At 55.0% G+C, this 14,432-nt stretch overlaps 1 protein-coding gene across 3 annotated transcripts in view; it reads right to left on the minus strand.

Annotated features, from left to right (window-relative positions):
* Window positions 1–9,205, minus strand: part of PEMT (phosphatidylethanolamine N-methyltransferase) — a 34,639-nt gene extending 25,434 nt beyond the window's left edge. The window contains exon 1 of one of the 3 annotated variants that reach the window (XM_065909565.1): window positions 9,074–9,205. Coding sequence is in view for 1 of the 3 variants with exons in the window: in XM_065909563.1 (XP_065765635.1) it covers window positions 8,656–8,814 (159 nt within the window). In the remaining 2 variants the exon portion in view is untranslated. Of the gene's footprint in view, window positions 1–8,655; window positions 8,867–9,073 lie in introns of those variants that run through there. The other 2 variants (XM_065909563.1, XM_065909564.1) reach the window with 2 other exon arrangements.
* Window positions 9,206–14,432: the final 5,227 nt, after the last annotated feature.

The following is a 14,432-nucleotide window of genomic DNA, read 5'->3' on the forward strand; positions in this document are numbered from 1 at the left end:
CCCCCACCTTCTCCCTGTCCACCCTCTGGCCACTCACTCTTTGTGGCCCCCACCCACTCCACGCTGGTAGCCCTCCGCAGCTATGACAACCAAAAACGGCTCCAGACACGGCCCAGACATCCCTGGGGACAGAACTGAGATCCGCCCCCCCACCCGCCTCTGGGGACAAGCAGGAGACAGCCAGATGCTTCCAGCACTGAGTTCTTTCTTTAAAAAGGATGAGACACCACTGACATTCTGAGTGCTAAGTCACTGCATCACTCTCTGTTTTTTCTTTTTAGAGATCCATGGTACCTCTCCACATGCAGTTCAGTTCAGTTCAGTTCAGTTGCTCAGTCATGTCTGACTCTTTGTGACCACATGGACTGCAGCACACCAGGCTTCCCTGTCCATCACCAACTCCTGGAGCTTACTCAAACTCATGTCCATCACGTCAGTGATGCCATATCTCATCCTCTGTTGTCCCCTTCTCCTCTCGTCTTCAATCTTTCCCAGCATCAGGGTCTTTTCCAATGAGTCAGTTCTTTGCATCAGGTGGCCAAAGTATTGGAGTTTCAGCTTCAGCATCAGTCCTTGCAATGAATATTCAGGACTGATTTCCTTTAGGATGGACTGGTTGGATCTCCTTGCAGTCCAAGGGATTCTCAAAAGTCTTCTCCAACACCACAGTTCAAAAGTATCAATTCTTTGGCGCTCAGCTTGCTTTATAGTCGAACTCTCAGCCTGTACATGACTACTGGAAAAACAACAGCCTTGACAAGACGGACTTTTGTTGGCAAAGTAATGTCTGTGCTTTTTAATATGCTGTCTAGGTTGGTCATAGCTTTTCTTCCAGGGAGCAAGTGTCTTTTAATATCATGGCTGCAGTCACCACCTGCAGCGATTTTGGAACCCAAGAAGATAAAGTCTCTCACTGTTTCCATTGTTTCACCATCTATTTGCCATGAAGCGATGGGACCAGATGCCATGATCTTAGTTTTTTGAATGTTGAGCTTTAAGCCAACTTTTTCCCTCTCCTCTTTCACGCTCATCAAGAGGCTCTTTAGTTCACATGCAATTCACAATAAAAATAAGCCTCAAACTGGGAAGAAAGTCAGGACCATGGGGGTTCTGGTCTTTCCCATAATATCACCTGCAATGGTGTCTGCACTTCATTTCTCTCGGAGACACAGTTCATTCTTTTGGAAAAAGTTTGTCTCAGGCCACCCAGCCCTGCAGACACTCCACAGGTGACCACTCCCAGCACTGCTCAGCCCCCCATGCTGCTGAGCATGGCTGCGAAAAATTCGGGAACGTCTTGGAGCTCAGATGTAGGCATGTCCCTCCCATGTGGTCTCCTCTGTCTGTCAATTGGCAGGGCCCAGGGAAAAGCCAGACTCAGTTGACCACCCAAGATAGGAGAAAGGCTGAGCCAAGAACCAGAGGTTCATGGTTACAGGAATGCTGGGCGCACTGGCCCAGGCCAGGGCCACGGAAGCACAGGTGCAGGATAGACAGAGGATGGCCAAGACCCCTCAGCAACCATGGGGAGCAAGGCTGGACACAGGACCCTGACTGGATGGGCCACAGCAGGGCACCCTGTAAGCTGCCACCCTTTTGGCTAGCTTCCCCCCAACCAGGTGGCACCTGCCAAGGTGTGGAAGCCCCTAGGAAGGACAGGCTGCAGCCTGAGAGAGACCCCACCAGCCCCAAAGCCTTGAGGAGTGGCTGGACCAGAGGACGTTTCTTAAGCACATCTGACTGTGAGGCTCTGTCCACTGAAATGCTGTCTGTGTATGTGTGGGGTGGAGGGCAGGATGGACTAGAGTCCTGCTTGGGTCCTGCTCAGCTGCCAATGGAGTGGGCTGAGGTCCGGCACCAGCCCCCTCCATGAAAGCAGACCCTCACAGCTGGGGGGGCCTCACTGGCCCCAGTGCTCCTCCTGCTCTCACTGCCTCACTGCCAGGTCCCTCCTCTCATAGCAAGTCTACTCTGGTGGTGCCTCCATCATCCCCCTACTCAAAACTCTGCCAAGTGTCCCAGTGCCCCCAGGAAGGGGCTGGCTCCCAAGCCTCACTTCCTGCCACACCAGTACCCATGCCTCCCCACCCAGCCCAACATCCCTGATGGATTCCCCTCCACTGGTCTTACCTGCCATTCTTCCTGCCACTCCCACCCACAAATAGCATATTCTGAACCTTTTCAAATGCCTTTTGAAATACCCTCTGTCCCTCAAACTCCTATTCATCCCTCAAGACCCAGTGAGAGCATGTCCAGTACCCTCGCCATGGCCCCCGCCTGTGTCTTCAGTATGTACCCCATCACAAGTATTTGGCCATCTGTCCCTGTTTCGTGATGGTTCCTCCAGATGAGGGGCCATTTCTTCCCCATCTCTGTATCATCTGCCTGGCACAGAGTGTTTGTTGGGTGAATGGTGGCCCTTGTCTCATCATCAGTAAAACACAGGGTGGTTAGGGAACATCTCGGCCACCTGTGCTCCTGGGACTTCAACCCCCTCCCTCTGACTTCAGAGCGAGACAGGAAGAAGCCCAGGCAGCGTGAGTGGGCCCTGCAGGGAGCGACCCTGAGCCTGCAGACCCCTCTGCTTCTGAGGCCAGAGATTCACCAACTGCCCAGATGCTGTGCTTCCTAAGTACATATTTTTCTGGCAACTCTTAAGCTGAGAAATCAAGCAAGGCTCTCAAGCCTTGACCGGGGGTGCGGGTGCAGTCCTCAGTTCCTTAGAAACCCAGGGGTGGAACCCACTCAAGGCGGGTCAGTCTCCCGTCCCCAGGGGGCGGAGCTGGGTGGGGCAGCCATGTGCAGTGAAGAGCCCAGGGACGTGCTGGGAGTTGAGCTCTGACCTGTGCCATACTCGATCACATTCATCAACTCCGTGAACCACACTTCCCGCTAATGGCCCCCAGCCCCAGCCTGTCCTCTGAATCACCACGTCCAGCTTAGGGCCAGCATACAAAACATGCTTCTCAACATGTCTACGACAGCGACAACTCCCATGGGAGCTTCTGTGGCATTTCTGCAGATAAGGGTGTCACTGTCAGCAGATGCTGTTTTAAGGAGTTCCTCTGAACAGGAAGAAACCAGAGCCTCCAGCTTGGCGACAGTGTCCATGGGGAGACCAACGCCCCTAACTGCCAGGGCCCAGAGGTGGCAGCGGACTGTTCCCACTCAGCAGAGGAGCGTCAAAAACCCTTGCAGCCATGCCAGCAACCCTGGGACTCAACGTGTCCGCCCTGACACCCATCACATTTTATGGAGAAGCGCACAGAGGTTGCCGGCGGGTCAGATCCTCCAGGCCCCGCCGCTCACACAGCCTCATGCCCTGTCACTTTTCACTACCAGCCAGCAGACACCTGAACAAGGATGGGAAACCCCACAGTCCCACAGAAGCCCTGTGTCCTCAGGCTGTGCCTCCTGCCCCACAAGTGACCCTGGGCTGGCAGGGCCTGAGGAGAGAGGGCAAAAGGTCAAGCGTGAAGCCTGCCCACGTGGGGAGCAGGTGCAGATGGTGGCCAGGGGCTCGAGGTCACCCAGGCTCTGACTGGTGAGCAGGAGGGAGCCGGCATGCAGTCCAGTGGCTGCCTGGAGGGTGCAGGGGGGTCTTTTGGGGTGATGGAGCCTGGGTAATCTGGGGTACATGAGAACTCTCCATCTGGGCAGATATCACTACATGAATTACACCTCAGGAAAGAAAGTCAGCAGGGGAACTGGGAACTGTCTCCCTTTCCCCAAAGGGTCCAGGGAGAGATGAGGTCCTCCTGCCAGGCTTCAGGTATTGACATTCAGCAGACACGGAGCACCCCCAGGAGGCACTGCTCTGGCAGGACTCTGCCAGCTAAGCCCCTGCAGCTGGACCAACATGCATCTACTGACACGTAAGTGCTCACGCCTCACCTCAGGCCGTCATTCAGCAGCACCAGCCCTGTTGTCATGCCTGCTCGGAGACAAGCAAGCCAGGGGCTCGCAGAGGCCAGGTCAACCAGCCCTTCCAGATTCCAGATTCCAGATTCCAGGTTCAGGCACTGGGGCAAAGATAAGTCCTGAACATTCCCTAGGGGGCCAGACAAGTGAGCAGAAGAAAGACACTGGCTGAGGCCACCGGAAGCCAACATCCCGCCGGGTCCCCCCCAACACCCTGTTAGGACCGTGGCCCCTACCCAGGTCCCAGGGCCCTCGTCACCCGGGAAGCAGCTGGTCACCTTGAAGGGGGATTTGCGTTGCCCAGAGAGGGGCATGCGGAGCAGAGAAGAATGACGAACAGGCCAGGTGGCAGCAGAGGGGCCCCTCCTGGCTTCAGGTTCTGAGGCCGGCAGGTCCCTTTTGGGCTGCTGTCATCCCTGTGACCCAAGGAGGCCCTCCCTCCAAAACCCCATCAGACAGGAGCAGAGCAGGCGGGTCCCCAGTGCCGCCCCCAGAACTCTGCACCCCAACCCCGGGGCCACCTCAGTCATGGGAAGGGTCTCCCCACCTTATTAAAGCCACGGAGGTCCTGGCCCTCTGCTCTTGGTAACTCTAACAATGCAGCCCCTGCGGCTCCAAGGTCACAGGCTGCAGGGTCCCAGCGCTGGAACGGAGAAGAAATGCTCTGCCTACTGCACCCCGGCAGCACTCCGTGAGGGGCTCAGAGGCTGAACCATACCGCTTGCCATGCGAGGGCTACACAGATGTGGCAAGTCAACAGCACCTGGGTCACATTGTGACATCCAAACAAACAGCAGGGGCCCAGGAGTCAAAGTCACATCGACCGCAGGTGGGACTACTCAGCACAGAGGGCGGGGGATAGGCTGGGGGCAGTGTGTCGGCCTCCAGCAGGACCCACCATTTCAGGGTCTCCCAGCAACCAAGGAGACATTTACCAGGAAACCAGTGCTGTGAGCCCCGCACCAGCACAGACACACGAAGGAGGGCCACGAAGTTCTGTACTAAGACAGCCATGACCTCGATCGGGGCACCAGGCACAGAAGGTCTCCAGGCAGCAGGCAATCCGGGCTGGGGGCTCCCTCCCACCCTCCAGAAGGACCACAGGGGGCCTCTGTGATCGCCTCCCCTCGGGGATAAGCGGGGGAAACAGGTGCAACCTGTCTTTTCTAATGAGTCAGTTCTTCGCAATAGGTGGCCAAAGTATTGGAGCTTCAGCTTCAGCATCAGTCCTTCGAATGAACACCCAGGACTGATTTCCTTGACGATTGACTGGTTTGATCTCATTGCAGTCCAAGGGACTCTCAAGAGTCTTCTCCAACACCACAGTTCAAAAGCACTCAGCTTTCTTTATGGTTCAACTCTCACATCTATACATGACTACTGGAAAAACCATAGCTTTGACTAGATGGACCTTTGTCGGCAAAGTGAAGAATTCTACCAAACATTTAAGGAACAAAGAACCACAATTCCGCACAGTCTCTCCCAGAACACTTCCCAGCTCCTACTAAGAGGCCTACATTCCTTTAATGCTATAACCAGACAAAGACACTACAAGAAACTAGAAACCAGAAACCATACTCCTCACGACCACAGCCCTCCAAAACCCTGAACAAAATGATGGAAACTCAAAGCCAGCAATGTATACAAGGAGAACAGATCAGGACCAAGTTGGGGGTCACCCCAAGAATGCGGGGCTGGTGCGACAACCAACATCTGCATGGACAGACGGAGGAAAAGCTATATGGCCATCTCAACAGAGGCAGGAGAAACCAATGCTCTGTACATTGACATGACTTGCCAAAGGTCTGGGCTCTTACCCCAAAACACTGAAGACAAAAATTACATCCCTGAGAACTTCACAGAATAAGTTGTCCAAAGAAATGGCCTGATGTTTATTCTGACCAACATGATAACGCCAAGACAGTTTGAAAACCAACTCTTGTGTAGTACGCAAACATCTCACCCTGGAAGACAGCTCTGACATGCCCCGCGCCCCCTGGGATTTGCCTCCCAAATGGTCACAGAGGAGTCACATACAGGGACTGTGCAGTCCAAGGGGCCCGGCCCCCAAACATGGCCTGGACGCAGCCTGAACCTTGCCTTTGGAAGACCACCCACACTCAGTGTGGTCACCCAAACTTCACAGCTGACAGAGCTCTCATCTTACAGAGCAGGTAACTGAAGGGCCCCTTTGGACACCTACCTACACCACCCACGCTCACAAGGGACAAGGGCTGGGGAACCATCTGGAAATGGGCATGAGTGGAGTCCCCGACTGTGCCCTGGCAGCCCGGGCTCCCCAAGAAGCTGGCACCGTGAGGCCCCATCAGAGCTCTTCTGTCCGGCTCCATCGTCCACCAGCCAGCGAGCTTCACGCGGCTGCTGAGCCAAGGAGGAGCCAAGCCAAGTTCAGGGTAGAGAGGGCCTTGTTCAATGAGGCTGCAGCAGGGACACTCCTCAGCCCGGGGGACGGGTGTACTTTCTAAGCTAAAAACAAAGCCCTGAATCCAAACCCACTTGAGCAGGCCCAGGAGCTACTGGTCAAGGGCGCTGCACCCAGGTCAGCAGGCGTGTGGCTGCTGGGGTCGTGCGGTGGTGCATGACGGAATGACATTTTTTTATGTATTGGGTCGAATATATTATTAAAAGTAACTTCACCGATTTCTTCTTTGTTGTTAAACTGTGGCTACTAGAGGAGTTTGGATTTTCACCATGACTGTGTTACCCCCACCACCATCCCTGTCCCAGCCATCGGACAGGGCAGGGTCAGCTCGCTGTCAGCCTGCAGCTCAGATGTGTTGGATGCAAAGAAACCATCCCGGGGACAATATCTCTCCAAACCAGAGATTCTGACAGAGGAGGGAGGAGGGCTGCCAAGCAGCACAAATAGACAACATGGAATGTTGTTGGCAACAGGAAGCTTAACTGTACCACCAAGGGCAGTGGTGGAAAACGGAATGTTAGCCAGTGAGGGTCACCCTGACCCATCTCCTGAAAGCTCCCAGGTCGGTCCCACTGTAACAACCCCAGAGGGAAAGGAGAAATAGCAGAAGAGACCTGCCTGCACATACCCAGGAAGTCTCCCCCTCCCCCGCTGCCAGGCCTTGCTCAGACCTTAACCTTGCAGGGGCTCCACTGCCCAAAGCCCTGAAGGTCTCCCCACCTCTAGTCAACGGTGCCCATCCTTCCACCCGGAGTTCTCATCCGTGAAGCAGCCAACCCAGGCTGGGCAATTCCAAGGGTCCCCTCTGGCATTCCAAGATCTCTGCCCTTCTCGTCTGAGATCTGCTAGGATACAAAGCACGGCACGCCATGGACCTCATGGGTTTCGAGACCTCTAACGCCATCAGCAATCTAGGATTCAAAGGATGCCGTCAGATACATTCGTCCTCCCAGGGCAGCTGGTGACATTCACCTCGATCTGGATGCCCATTACACCGGAGAGCTCGCTCTGAACTGCCCAAGTCATGTGGAGTGACCCAGCACTTCACGGAAAGTTCTCTGAAATAATAAGTCTTCCTCCCCTCCTCTGCTTTCCTCCCATCCCCTTGGGCTGTCTGGCACTTCCTGGGGACAGACGTGAGGCTTCTCTTTGTTCCGGAACAAATCCACCTCCTCACGGCCTTGGCTCTGCCAGCCCTCCACCAGAGCACCTGACCCCCTGGCTTATCTCTCAGGGCTCAGAGCAGAGGTCACCTCCTCGGGTAGGGGACCAGCTGTCTCAGGATTGCAGTCCCCCTCCCCATCAGTCTCTAAAACATTGACCACTTTTATCTCCGGGAGAGAATTTTAGGTTTCCAGGCTCACTAGAGTGAAAAGTCAGTGAGAACCAACAAAGAATGTCACCTGCCATTCCAGTAAGCAACAAAAGTTGCCCCCATCAGGCCATTCGCCACTGCTGCCAACCCAGGTGTGCCCTGAGAAGGGTTAGGATGGAGAAAAGCAGGAGATTGGCCCCAGACAGGATGAGATCTAAGGAATAATTTCAAGGAGCCCAGACTCTTGCATTTTCCCAGATCCAGAAATGCGCTAAAATCATTAAAGAGATGTCTGTTTCTTGTGTGTGTGTGTGTGTGTGTGTGTGATTAATCTTTTGATGTTCCACGACATGTTTTGGGGTTTTGTTTTTCCAGCAAAAACTTCTATATGTCCTGGTTCCTCCCTAATCTCCCTGGAACAGTCTCTCAGAGCTACTGAGAGGCTCTTTTCCGCGCTCCAGTCCGCAGGAAGACCCTCAACAGAACATAACTCGCAACCCTCAGGTTGTGCGTTTTTCTTCGATGGACACCTGCTCTCAATCAGGACCAGAGGTACCAACGAATGGACCACACAAGGTGGCCTCGAGCAGAGACCTATTTGGGGCTCCACCAGGAGTGGCAGACTCCGGAAACGTGCATGTCTTGTCTCAGAGGCGGCTCCGAGGGAGGGGGCCGGCGGCCGGAGGGTCTCCAGCACCGGGTCCGCCCGGTCCATCCCAGCCTGTCCCGCGCGGGGCTCGGCAGGCCGCGAACTCCCCGCTCATCCACCAGAGAGGAGGCCAGTCCTCCGACCTCGGCTCAGGGTGCCGCCCTCCCGGAGCCTCGAGATCCCCGAGGTGCACAGGTGTACGCGCCCACGCGCGGTGCCCTAGACACCGCCCCGGCGCCCCGCCCCCGTTGCCTGGTAACGGCGGTCCCGCCCCCCGGCGTAGAAGAGGCCCCGCCCGCGACATCCCTCCTGCCCCGCGCCCTGTACCTTCCTGAAGTCTAGGTTGCCGAGGCCTCCACAGCAGTCCGGCGCAGCCACCGAGCTGCGCACGGACGCCGCCCGGCCTGGACCCGCTGGCCGCGGGCTGCCTTGCAGGGATCGCGCTCGGGCCTCGAGGAAGCCCACGACACCCAGAACCGGCCCCATCGGGCCCGAGAAGCGCCGCCGGCCGGGGTCCTTTCGCCGTGACCCTGCTTCCCCGGCCTTCTGGGAAATGTAGTCCCCGTCCCCGCGCAGCGCCGAGCTCCCGGGTTCGCGCTAGCCTCTCGCGGAGCCGAGAACTACAAGTCCCAGCGCCGTGCGCGGCAGCGCTGGCCGGTCCCTAGGCCGCCACGCGGCCGCGGGGCCCTTGCTTGTGGGCCCCCGGCCCCCAGCCCCCGGCTACCCACTCAGCCAGCCAACAGACCTGTTCCTGTTCTCGGCCGTCGTCTGGCTGGAGGCCGCCAGCGGCGGGTCGTAGGTTTAAGTAGCGTGCTGCCTAGCCCCTGAGGACCTGGACTTTGGCCGACTCAGCCCCTAGTCCCTCCTGGGGGCCGACTGTGGCGCGGAGGGGGAGTGTTGAGGGTGGGAACGCCCCTCAAAAGTCGGCGACCCTCCTCCACTGGCCCTCGAGCACTCACCGGGGCTGCCCTCACTGTCCCCTGGGGTATGAGAGCCGAGCAGCAATAAATGGTTGCAAGCCGGGATGGCAAAACGGGGAGGTGAGGGGACACTGCCCTGGAATGCTCAGGGAAGGACCCGAGGGAGGCCTGAGCGCTGGAGAAGGTGCCAGACATGCAGATTTCGGGGGCAGGAAGGGGCTCACCTGTGCAGGTGCTAGGCGACAGGAGGGGTCCTTCAGAAATCCCGGAGAGGCTGGAGTAGTGGTGGGGGGGGACAGTGGGAGGGAACAGGCTTTGGAAAGTAGGTGGGTTCCTGGCTGGTTGGGTCCCAAGAGAGCCCTCTTTGTAGCTAGTTGCTACATACCTGGGAACCTGGCAAGCCATCTGATTCCAGCCCACGCCTCTCTCCCTTGCTTCCCCTCCACCCCACACCTGACAGCCCAGGGCATTTGTGAGCTGGCACCATGTGCCCAATCATGTGCAACCTCCACAACACCCCTGGGATGGGGCAGAGGCAGGCCCACCATGATACAGAAAGGACACTGGCATTGATGCACACACCAGCTCCGTGGTTGTGGGCAGCTGTCAGTTCCTCAGAAGCACAAGTGAGGTACCTGTTGGTAAAACCCACAGCACAGGACCTGACTCCTGGAAAGTGCTTGAGAACCACTGGCCACCACTGGGCTGGGTGCACAGCAGGTGCTGAAGGGCTGGTTTACCCACTGACCACCTCGTGCAGGGTGTCCAGGCAGGGCCTGCTGGAACCAGAGCTGATTCTGGGGAGCTCACCAAGGGGGAGGGCCCCCAGGAGCGCTCCCTACCCACCACAGTCCATTTCACCCGAGCCCCAGTTTTCTCCCCACCTGGCCAATCCTCCACCCTCCCCACTTCCAACTCGTTCTTTTATTAAGCCGGAAAAATTAGTTTTTGTGTGCTTGGTCTATGTGGGAACAAAGAAAATGTCAGAGGTCACACCACAGCTGATGCAACTAGCGGAATCCACTCTTCACCCCAACCCAACCCCACCACTTTCCCTCCTAGAAAGGAGCACACCAAGACTCAGAAATCCGACTCAGCTTCCAGAGTGGTCGATAGATTGGAACTGTTCAGGTCAAGAACCTGCTGCTGAAGGTATCTGGGGTCAGAAGTCCAACCTGGCCCTTTGAAATGCCCCGGTCTGAGCTTGCAGGGAAGCCACCCGGGCTGACTTGTCTCAGGGGCTATGCCTCCTCCCGCATCCCTGGCAAACAGAGAAGTCACTTCTGAGGCAGTATGCTTCTCTGTTGGACAAAATGTTTGTTCCAGATTCTGTCCCAAAGTCCCTGTTTCTGGAGCTTTAACACATAGCTTCCTTTCTCCCCCCCCAACCGCACCGCTCCGCCCATCCCAGGGTTATCTCTCTTTACCCCTAGATAGCTCTCCACATATCCGGAGCTGTTTATCTTGAGCAGCTACCGTCACAGGCTCCAGGGCAAACGTCTCCAGATGACCTCTCTGGCCAGGAGTTTGACCTTTGCTGGGAGAGGATCAAAGCTAATGGCCATTTCTTCCAACTCTCCCCTCCCCCAGCGGCCCTGCATCTGAGCACCTGGCTCCTTTTATTACTAAAGCTAACATTTGCTTAACGGGTGGCCTTGGGTAAAGCCTAAACCGTTCCCTACTCTTGAGTCTCCTTTCTGTTCATGGAATCAGTCTGATTGAGAACAAGAGGAAAAAGGGATGACAGAGGATGAGATGGTTGAATGGCATCACCAACTTAATGGATGTTGTGCTTAACCACTCAGTCGTGTTCGTCTCTTTGTGATCCCATGGACTGCAGCCCACCAGACTCCTCTGTCCATGGGGATTCTCTAGGCAAGAATACTGGAGTGGGTTGCCATGTCCTCCTCCAGGGAATCTTCCCAACCCAGGGATCGAACTCAGTTCTCCCGGATTGCACGTGGGTTCTTTACTGTCTGAGCCACCAGGGAAGCCAGTGGACATTAGTTTGAGCAAACTCCAAGAGAGATTGGAGGACAGGGAAGCCTGGTGCACTGCAGTCCATGGGGTCGCAAAGAGTTGGACTTAGTTTACTTATTTACTTGGTTTACTTATTTGTTCTGTGTAGTGTTAGTGCCCCTCCCCCCCAGGAGAAGATGAGCTTCCGGAGGCAGGGTTTTGTCTGTTTCTACACAACTCTCCCTGGCACCTGGCTCCTTCCTAGTTCCACGCATGAAGCAGGCACTCAGTAAACAATCAGTGAATGAATCATTCAGCCACTCCCAAGTCTGGAGCGTCCTTGGAAACAATCTCCCTGGGCCTCTCAGACCCCATCTGTGGAATGGGGAGGGTGAAGGATCCTGTCTGTGTGGCCTCCGGCAAGTGACTAATCAACCTTCTCTGACTCTCAGAAGAAGAGGAAATCTAACTGTAAAGACCAGAGCTAAGAAGTCTGAGCTCTTGCAAAGCTGCAGGCCCAGAGCCCAGTGCCATTTTCTCTGAGCTGCAGAATAGGAGGGAGGGGAAGAGAGAGGGAGGGGAAGTGGACTCACGTGGGAAGTGCCATGATTACACAGCTGAGTGAATGGCGGGCTTGGAACCTGCTGGCCTAGAGCAGGTGACACAGGAAGCCCAGTCTGGGACCCTGTGCTGGAGCCAGCACTGGTTCGGATACTCAGTGCTCAAACCCATCTTGTTTCTGCCTTCTTCTTGGTTCCTTTTCACACATGAACGTTGCCCCCATCATGGGCCAGTTAAAGCTGTGGCTTCTCTGAGAAGCCTCACTGCTCCTGTAAGAATGAGGGCAGAGCGTGATCCTCGCTCCGAGGTCCGTATGGCTCGGGCACAGCCATTCTGCAGCCCTTCCTGTTCCCTGTGCTCCATGCACACGCGTCCCCCTCTTCTTGGAGAGGAAAGGCATGTCCTGCACCTGCACACACTCAGGACCAGTCAGCTCCCGTCAAAGACACATGTGAATGACGACTGTCAGAGCTGCATTTCAGTCCAGGGAAGTTACCCCTCAAAAACGGAGGCAAAGAAAAGGCGTTTTCAGACAAAAGAAGGAACAGGATCCCAGCTGGGAGCCTGGGGAATGCAGGAAGGAGTGAAGAACACAAGAAAGTAAATCTGATGTCAGATGTTTGTAACAATAATATCTTGTGGGGGTTAAAATATTTATCTTGGTAACTGAGCATAAAGATCAGGGAAAGCCCCATAGGGTTTGGTCCCCACAGAGCTTCCTCCCATCAGCAGAACATGCGATCTTATCAAGGTCACTCAGAGCATTTCCCCAAATTGACCAAGCACTGGAACATAAAGCAAATCTTAGCAGAATTGGAAGGACTGTGATCACATGGTTTATTCTCCCAAACAGTGGGATTAAGTCAGAAAATAGGAAGACAACTATCAGCTTCCCTGATAGCTCAGTGGGTAGAGAATCCACCTGCAGTGATGGAGACCTGGGTTTGATCCCTGGTTTGGGAAGATCCCCTGGAGAATGGAACAGCTGCCCACTCCAGTGTTCTGGCCTGGAGAATTCCATGGAGTATACATATACAGTCCACGGGGTGGCAAAGAGTTGGACACAACTCAGTGACTTTCACATCCCAGCATTTGGAAACTAACCAAAACATTTTACTTAAACCCCAGTAATGAGTTCCAGTTGCTTCTACCTGAGCCAGGTGTCCAGGGACCAACAAGAACTTTACCTGGAGTGATTCGGGTGGGGGAGGGGGCAGCAAGGAGACTCTAGGAAAAGCGGCTTTTCCTGTTTAACTCCAGGTTCCAGGAGCGAGGAAGGGACTGATCAGGTGCGGGAACCCACAGTCCTGGCCCAGAGCTCCGGACGACTGGCACAGCAGCAGGTCTTCAGACGGAAGACCCTGAGGCTCACCCCGAGGGCACATGAACAGAAAGGAGGCAGAGCAGGGGCTTGAAGCCCCTGGTCAGAGCCAAGGCTCGGCAGGGCCTGTGCGCAGGGTTGGCTCCAGGTGTGGGATCTGACTTAGGGCCGTTTCCTTAGCAAGGGACCCCAGGAGCTAAGAGGACGCAGTCAGTCCAGCTGCGTCCACAGGCCTGTGCTTGGCTCGCTCGTCAGCATGGACTCTTAGTATTCCAGACACACTTACGTTAATTTAATAGCTGAATAATTATATCTTATTTAACTTTTTCCCCCTATTATTTGTGATGCTGGCCACTTTCCCATGGGGTTTTCTTTTTGATCAAGAATAGTGTTTAATTTGCAGTATTTACCAGCACATCTCCTGGGTCTTCTTTCCAAAAGACCCATGAGCTTCAATGTCAGCAAATACTTGAACTTTTTTAATTAAATGAATTGGGCCTTTGTAATTTTAAGTGATTGAAGTTTGTTTTTACCTTGTAAATTTTTCAACCCACAAAAAATTTGCAAAAATTATGAAATAAACACCTCCATATCCTTCACCTGGCTTGACCCCTTATCATTCCCCAGAATTTCTTTTTTTTTTTGGCCATGCTGCTCGGCGTGTGATTCTTGACCAGGGATCACACCTGTGCCCCGTTCAGTGGAAGCATGGCATCTTAACCTCTGGACCACCAGGGAGGTCCCTTCATAAAGTTATTTTTATATGAACTATTTGAGCGTATGTAGTCGGACATGACTGAGCAACTTCACTTTCACTTTTCACTTTCACGCATTGGAGAAGGAAATGGCAACCCACTCCAGTGTTCTTGCCTGGAGAATCCCAGGGACGGGGGAGCCTGATGGGCTGCCGTCTATGGGGTCGCACAGAGTCAGACACGACTGAAGTGACTTAGCAGTAGCAGCAGACTCTTCACCCCTAAACCCTTCCCTAAATTTCTCCTAAGAACAAAGACATTCTGCTAGGAAACCTCGATACTGTGATGTCAGAATCAGGAGGTTTATGGTTGATCCAGAGCGCGGCTAACACTGAAGCCCTGTCAGCATCCCACCCTGTGTAGACCAGCCCTCGAGTGGGTTTTGTCTGGTGGTTTCGGGGCCAGAGTGCCTTCTCAGTGCTGCATTCTCCGAGCCTGCGTCCAGCTGCCTTGCCTGTTGCTCAGGCTTGACCTCTGGGCACAGGCCTCTCCTCCACAAAGATGCGAGGGTTCAGAGCACTGCTGTCCAGAGGCCGGGAACTGACCCGATAGCAGCACCCTCCTGCCCCGCGGGGACCAGGCACACGA

The sequence above is a fragment of the Muntiacus reevesi genome, chromosome 18, assembly GCF_963930625.1.
Source record: "Muntiacus reevesi chromosome 18, mMunRee1.1, whole genome shotgun sequence".
Lineage (NCBI taxonomy): Eukaryota > Metazoa > Chordata > Mammalia > Artiodactyla > Cervidae > Muntiacus > Muntiacus reevesi.